The 7968-nt window shown below is 39.1% G+C and overlaps 1 protein-coding gene and 1 long non-coding RNA gene across 15 annotated transcripts; one reads left to right on the top strand and one right to left on the bottom strand.

Moving 5' to 3' along the window:
• Positions 1–707: 707 nt before the first annotated feature.
• Positions 708–4582, top strand: LOC117549168. Of its 14 annotated transcripts, XR_004569436.1 has the most exons (9): positions 821–1494; positions 1710–1821; positions 1935–2244; positions 2749–2834; positions 2919–2974; positions 3074–3107; positions 3235–3342; positions 3698–4195; positions 4372–4582. XR_004569436.1 is itself a non-coding variant. In XM_034220818.1 (8 exons), exons 4-8 carry the CDS (start codon positions 1950–1952, stop codon positions 3786–3788), a joined length of 711 nt encoding a protein of 236 aa, XP_034076709.1. In that variant the 5' UTR covers positions 708–755; positions 1335–1494; positions 1710–1821; positions 1935–1949; the 3' UTR covers positions 3789–3913. The 14 variants fall into 14 exon arrangements, 5 of the variants coding, with proteins under 5 accessions (XP_034076709.1, XP_034076714.1, XP_034076710.1 ...); XM_034220818.1 differs by lacking the exon at positions 4372–4582 and adding an exon at positions 708–755 and having other exon boundaries at positions 1335–1494; positions 2749–2974; positions 3238–3302; positions 3698–3913; XR_004569437.1 differs by lacking the exon at positions 2919–2974 and having other exon boundaries at positions 3238–3302.
• Positions 3102–4811, bottom strand: LOC117549169. The gene is made up of 3 exons (XR_004569439.1): positions 4752–4811; positions 3945–4419; positions 3102–3768 (listed from the first exon to the last, which is right to left on the bottom strand). It is a non-coding gene; the product is annotated as an uncharacterized LOC117549169 (long non-coding RNA).
• Between the last annotated feature and the right edge of the window lie 3157 nt (positions 4812–7968).

The raw sequence follows: 7968 nt of genomic DNA, 5'->3' as shown, positions 1-7968 counted from the left end.
CATTCAAACATCTTTTAAAAGTTGAACAAACCCCACAGCTCAGTAAAGACTGTGAAATGTTGACTTTATTTATTAATTTCAGTAAAAACTAACGTTCATATTTCTCTCTTTGATTATAATACTGATGAACGTTCAGAAAAAAGTACTTTGGCAACTTACCACGTATACGTTTTAAAAAGCTTAATAATAAGCACCGTAACTTTCATGATATAATTTCTCGGTCATAATCGGTTGTTTCCGTGAACGGCCGACTGTTGAGTGACGGCAAATGCTGCGGCTGCAATGCATTGTGGGGCAGCATTTTCTCCTCTCCTTTCGGTAAGGGAGGTCCAGTGGTTCCTAAGCTAAAGGTACAGTGGCCGGCAGGTGCAAACGCTAAACAACGGCCAAAAACACACACATAAGCAGGAAACACCTGCAAATAATGAAATGAAAAACCAACAAACCCTGAAAACACATACAACAGAAAAATGCTGCATTTACAGAAATGATGCAAGCTAAACCTACAACACACAAACCCTGAAAACAAACGCAACAGAAAAACGCTGCAAATACAAAAACGATATGCAAAGTCAAAAGCACATACAATCGAATAACACGTTACAAAAAAAAAGACATTACAAAAAAAAAACATTCCGGAAGTGCTTCAGGCCTCTAGGGGGCGCGCTACGTGGAACAGATTGATGTATGACCAGACATAGAGAGAACGAACAAGAGGAAAGAAAGTTCATTTAAGTGGAGAAAGATATACGAAGGTAAGTTTTGTTTTGTTTTTATACATAGAGCGTCATATTTACGTAGCTAGCGTTAGCGTGTTTGATCAAAGAGCTTGCAAGAGCCATTGTGCACCTAAATGTAACTCTTGACATAATATAGATATAGTATAGAACCGGGACGCCCCTCCCTACACGCAGATCACAGACTGGGTGGGGTCTCACGCCCTCACCTCGTGGATGGGACCTCAACTGAGCCGCAAATGCGATGCGGTGATAAAAAGGAAATCAAATGTAAAAAGTTGAATTAAAATATTAAAACAGCAACACAACATTATTCCCACATTAAAAGACAGTCTGAAGAGGTGTGTTTTGAAGGTGGGGGGGTCGGTGCAGTCTCTGATGTTTAATGGGAGTGAGTTCCAGAGGGAGGGGGCAGCGATGGAGAAAGCGCTGTCCCCCCAGGTTCGGTGCTTGGTTTGTGGGGGGATAGACAGGAGGTTGGCTTCTGATGAGTTAATTGAAAGACCGTTCTTTAATACTATTATAATATTTAGGTAGCTGAAAAATATCCACTCTTTTTGACTTAACCTAGCTGTCCTACATTTTATTTCTCCACAGATGTACTGTCCATTCTGTGGTTCCAGCGTGACATCTTCGCATGGCTTTTGTGGTGTCTGTGGCAGAGACATCACATTTCTAAAAGATGTGGCTAACAAAGTCCCTGAGGAGATGCCCACCACTAGTGCGCATCTAAGTGCACAGCCTAGCACCAGTGCAGGTAAATAGGTTGTTCGTTTTATTACCAAACAATAAGTATTTATAGAAAACTTGGTTTAAAAGTTCGAATTCTGTTATTATACAAATACATCTCTAAACTATGTGACTTACCTACTGTTGAATGTGTTATAAGATGTTCCTCAGAAGGGATTGAGGATGAGACTCCTATTGAACATAATGAAGAGTAATGAATGTTTTATTCCTGTTTTTTTGTAGCAGGAAGCTCAGCTGTAGAGTCCTTTCAGAAATATAGGGAAATAAAAAAGAGGGAGAGACCTTTTTTACAAAGGGACGGCATAACTCCAAAAATAAACAGAAATTGGTGAAGGTATGCAACGTTTTCTGTTATGAATACATCTGTCATTCAAATCTGCTCACCACACTCTCGTATAATGTCCGAAAAAATGTTTTATTCATTTGCATATTATTGTCTTTTTGCAGATTTCTGTTGGAGTAATGAGGAGGATGGATGGCTGCCTTAAACCTTTGAGAGGGAGGTCACTTCCCCTTAATGTCGAACCTCAATGGGCATGTGAAGAACTGTTGGCTGCTGCCATAAAAAAGCAGAAAGCCTTTAACCAGGACTTGGAAGATGGTGCCCATGTCTTGTTGTACCCTGATGCGAGGGTGATAACAAATATCCCCGGAACGGACACCCCTTTCACAGTACAGATGTACAAAGAGGCCATTGGAAAGCCCTACCAACGAATTACGTTGTACATCTGTACTCTTGAAGCCGTTGAAAACAGTTGTAAGTGCTTCTGACATATATTCCCCCTTGTTTAAAGCACTAAACTGTATAATAGTTCAAATGTAAACATAACAGTTGTTCTGTCTATATTTCTTAACACAATTCATTCCACCCATCATTCCTTTCTCTTCGTGGTTGAACTTATGACGTCAAATGGTCTTTTATGAATAGTGGCAGAAGAAATGGAATTTAAGTATCAACAAAAGCTTCCAAACTTTCCTTCTGTTCAAACTGTTATAAATTCCCTCTTAAGGATTGTAATTCTAAATTAACCTTTTTTCTCACAACAATGTTGGTTTGTTGTGCCCTAAATCCTAATGTGAGAGTGAAAAAGACGGTCAACAATATAATGTACATTTCACAAACATTTTGTGTTTCGATTGAATCCTTTCTGATTGATGTCAATCCAATAATTCAGGATTCAAACCAACATTTGATGATAGGTACAGACGGAGGGGAACAATTATTTGTATAGTATTAATCATGACACTTTTATTTTCTTAGGTTACACTGGAACAACCTCTTCAAGTGACGAGGACAGTGTGGTTTTTGCAAAGTTGCCATCTGGAGACAGTCTTGCTGACACCGTGGTCAGTTTGGATCTATCGTGGCATTTATTCTTAATTAAAGTGAATTTATTTTATTTCAGTCAGTCATTTGTGTGTTGTATGCAGGTGTGGGACTTTCCAAATGAACAGAGCACTCCCAGAATGGACAACAGTTTGCCAGGGTCAAATAAAACATTGTCAACATGTTATTTTGTGCCACAAGAAGCAGAATGTTTTAACAGTACAGTAGTTTGAATATATTTTTTGTTTACCTTTATCAGACCTCTCAGGCACCCACAACCAGCGTCTGATCGGGTAAGACTAATTACAAATGTAATTATACCATGTAGGTTTGAATTTGTGAACATGAAATCAATAAATACCTTTGTGTGCTAATGACACTGTCATTAGATCAACTGCATCATTATTTATTGGGTAAAAGTAGGATGGAGAACCAACCCCATTCCAGGAAGAGGTCCAGTCTGCCCCGGGTCAGAACACCTTCTATAGGTAAACGATGTTGACAGTTGCATCGTGACACAGTTGTTTGGTGTGTATTTTTATTTGTACATTTGGTTGTTTGCATAGCCTCCAATCACAGTGGGTAATATTGCCAGGAAGCAGAACAATTATACTTTCATACATTTCCAAAGGACACCCACAACATCTTAGTGAAGACGATACAAAAAACACCCACAAATATTTGTCAAATGTCAGATATTGTTTGTTGCATCCATTTCAAATGTTTACAAGGATTGTGCAGGAGTATGACAAAGTGCTGTTGTCAGTTTAGAACCCAATGTATTAAAAAAACCAGGAAGAGGATCGACATCCTTTTGCAAATATGACTGTCATGCATATATTATGTATTTGAAAGTCATTATTCAACTGTCTTCTCACTGCAGCAACTACACAACTGTGTATGCACTTATCATTATTGACAGCCAGTCTGAGCCAGAAGAGGAAACGGAGCAAACTGCAGAGGAAATGTATTAAATGTTACTTTTATCACTTGATTTTTTTATTCTATACTGTAAATCTTATTATAGCTTCATCATTTAATATTACAATACATCACTTTGTCTTTCCCAGCACAGAATACCTGACTGCGCCAGACATTGTTGCAGAACTCTCTGCAAAAATTTAAAATACCTCTTGCAGCAGGTTCAATATTAATAGAGCCAATGTGTGGGATGGAGCAATCCGCGGCTTCAAAGGGGCCTCATTCGACCCCTCTCATCAGATGCAGGTTAAGTTTACTGATGATGAGGGACAAACTGAGGATGGAGTGGACACTGGTGGTCCCAAGCGGGAGTTCCTGACCCTCCTTATGGAATGCCTGAGAATGAGAAGAATATTTGATGGTCCACAGGACAGGAAATTCCTCAAGTTCGACAATGCAGGTAATGATGTTCGCAAATCTGTCTTATGTTCAATACTGTACTGTAAATATAGGAGCTGCTTATGGATTTTGCAGCTTGATTTACGTGACAATTACATTATCTTATACTGTATATCTTTATGATAACGTGGCAACTGTTGGTTAACGTGATAATAATTTAACAAAAAATATCAACAGCTGCAAAAGATGACGAATACTTTCATGCTGGGAGGATGATTGCAACTTCTATAGTTCAAAAACACAAGGAGAAAAAGAAGAAAACATGTCATGGCTCACTGTCTCAAAATCTGATTCTAAATGTATAATGTTCTTTATAAAGATATAACTAATACACAATTATGAATGTATAATATAAGCTGTTTTGTGTATTTAATCATGCGTTGGTCTACAATTTAATGATGGCTTCTACATATTTCACATAAACAGACAATGAAAAAATGTGTCCTTCATGCTGATAACTAGTGTATGCATCTGCCAATTAGCATTCTAAACAGAGCAGTGTGTTGAATCCTTATTTCTTGCATTTGAAACAGATACAATACAAAAAGTGAACTTACTGTTGTGTTCAACTTCTGCCAAAAACTGTACATGTTTGCCACAGGAGCCACAGAGCACTTGAACTGTCCCCAGATGTTGGCCACAGAAAGGACAAAACATGGCAGCCTGAAAAGACATACATTGATGTAGTAAATCCATGTAATCAAGTCAATCAAAAACACATAGTCTAAATAGTGGTTAGCTAAATAAATAGATACATCATGTTCACCGTTGAATCTGTGATTTGTCTCTCTCTCTCTCCTTGAATGTCTAATGCACACTACTATCCTGTCATTACTTTGTCCCTCTTCACATTTTGTCACTTTCTCTCTCTCTTTCTCTCTCAATTCAATAGCTTTATTAGCATGACCATAGTTACAGGCAATTGCTAAAGCTCTGTATAGTTGCAACATCTATACACAAATACATAAATATAAACAAACTGCTAAGAATTCAAATGTCCTTTTTCCGCGGTACTCACTATGGCCCGTGTTATTTGCCTGCACTTGATTTGTCATCTCTTTACAATGTTCTTCCCTCACTTTCTCTTCTCTTCACGTGAAGCTCTCCTCAGCTGGTGTAGTAGTTAGGCACGCTAACGCTAGCTATATAAATATGACGCTCTATGTATAAAAAAACAAAACTTACCTTCTTATATCTTTCTCCACTTAAATGAACTTTCTTTCCTCTTGTTCGTTCTCTCTATGTCTGGTCAGACATCAATCTGTTCCACGTAGCGCGCCCCCTAGAGGCCTGAAACACTTCCGGAATGTTTTTTTTTTGTAATGTCTTTTTTTTTTGTAATGTGTTTTTCGGTTGTATGTGCTTTTGACTTTGCATATCGTTTTTGTATTTGCAGCGTTTTTCTGTTGCGTTTGTTTTCGGGGTTTGTGTGTTGTAGGTTTAGCTTGCATCATTTCTGTAAATGCAGCGTTTTTCTGTTGTATGTGTTTTCAGGGTTTGTTGGTTTTTCATTTAATTATTTGCAGGTGTTTCCTGCTTATGTGTGTGTTTTTGGCCGTTGTTTAGCGTTTGCACCTGCCGGCCACCGTAGAAAGGTCATGTATTATTGCTACACAAATATTATCTCGCAGTCTTAGTGTCGCCAACTCGTTTCTAACATGCAAAAAGACAAACAAATGTCGGTGTATTTTCGATCTTTCCAATCGAGACGAGATCTCTCTCCCCCGTCTGTGCGCGAGGGGGCGGGGCAGTTTACACACACGCGGCTGCTACAAGCAGCAACACACGGAGGAGATGGCGGAGAGAAGCGCTCCAAGGTGTGGTTAAATGTTACCCGTCTTGAGGTGGACAATACTCCTTGCCAAGAGAGTTCAGCATGTGAGGGCGGTAACACGAGCAGTGTGTCTAAACATTTATCAAAAGTGCACCACATCCAGACGGAGGAATGCACCGGGTTCGACTGTCTTTCTAGCAGCTCTGCAGCCCCATCCACGAGTAACGTTTCCACGTCAGGTGTTATGTATGCTAGCAGCGACACACGGAGTTAACTCCATGATACAAACATGGGTTAATGATTAGAGGAAACTGAGTTACTCTTTATTTTGTTAAAGTTTCAGCTATTCTGTTCACAGTTCTGTCATCAGATTATTTAATACGATTTGTTAAAACATTGTTGTTTCTTTTGATGTGAAATATTATTGATTTAATTTAAATAAAAAGCAATGTTAGTTTTGTTCACAATTTGTTAATTTAATAATATATGTATTTTTGAATCAAGTATTCATCTTTATTGTCTTCATTGTTAGTTTCCACATGCCTAAAACAACCTCAAGCTAAATCTAAAAGTTGATGGCTAAACAAGAGGGTTTGAGAAATTGTGCAAGGCATACAGTAATAGTCTGAATAGTCGATTAGTCGTTTCATTAATCGATTATCAAATTAGTCGTTTGTTGCAGCCCTATTATCCCATGTATAAATAAAACGTGTTATTCAGCAACCCTTGCAATTTGGGATTTTATTTTTGGTTGGTAGACCTCGGTGAGCTGGTCATTTCAAAAGTAGCTCACCAGCCCAAAAAGTGTGGGCACCCCTGGTCTAATCCAAAACATACGCGCTCTCGCTAAACGGTACTACGACGCGGGTTATCAAGTGGATCGCTCAAGCCAGCCGTGTCCTATTTAGGTGCGCGTTCACATGAAAGGGGTGGTATTTGGAGCATTCGACCAATCACAAACATGGAGAAGCATACTGACAGCGCAGCGTCATACTTCCTGAATGAAAAGTCAACTATAATATTAGACATATGAAGAAGTTAAACTTTAAACATCCATGACTTAAACACTTTATCCAGGATAAAAGCCACATAGCCACACATTCACACATTCACAGCCACACAGCTGGTAACAGAACAAGTGTTTGAATGCGTACATTAACAGGTTTTATGATATCACTGCCCCGTCTAAGACACGATCTGACTTTAATTACATTTGACTTGAGTGTTTCGTCAACTTAATGTGTTGCTTAAAATAATACTTCTGCATACAGTATGTGACACTGAGTGTTGCACGGCCAGATACGGCTCAGCTGACTCAGATAAGGAGATATATGATACATTATGATGTGATATGCCGCGGACTGTAGGCCTACTTAATGTTACTCTGATCCGGTTACTTATGTTGTGGCAGATATTTAAGTAAGCTTTCTTAACGCTAATGTTATAATAGTCAGATTGCTCTGAAGATGGGAGGTGATATTCTATTAATGTTCACGTTCAAACAGTCGGTGATTTTTGCCGGCCGTCTTTCCTGCAACGGAGGTTTAAACTGTATTTCCTTTCTCCTGTAATATGACTTGATCGCTTTAAACTCCGCACACTGAGCTCTGATTGGTCAGCAGGCAGTGCTTTCACTGAGTTGAGCTCTTAGCCTGCAACCTAACCAGGGGGGTATACTACGAATCTAGTTCAACCTATCCTGGATATGTTTTGAGTTATCCGGTTGACTTAATCCAAAACAAAGCCGCTCTCGCTAAATTGTCCTACAACGCTGGCTATCAACGTTCGCTCAAGCCAGCCGTGTCCTATCTAGTTAGGTGCGCGTTCACATAAAAGGGGTGGTATCTGGAGCATTCGACCAATCACAAACATGGAGAAGCGTACTGACAGCGCAGCGTCATACTTCCTGAATGAAAAGTCAACTATAATATTAGACATATGAAGAAGTTAAACTTTAAACATCCATGACTTAAACACTTTATCCAGGATAAAAGCCACAT

This window comes from Gymnodraco acuticeps, unplaced genomic scaffold (assembly GCF_902827175.1).
Source record: "Gymnodraco acuticeps unplaced genomic scaffold, fGymAcu1.1, whole genome shotgun sequence".
NCBI classification, from domain to species: Eukaryota; Metazoa; Chordata; class Actinopteri; order Perciformes; family Bathydraconidae; genus Gymnodraco; species Gymnodraco acuticeps.
The sequence above is the reverse complement of the archived record's forward strand: the minus strand, read 5'-3'. Positions and strand labels throughout refer to the sequence as shown.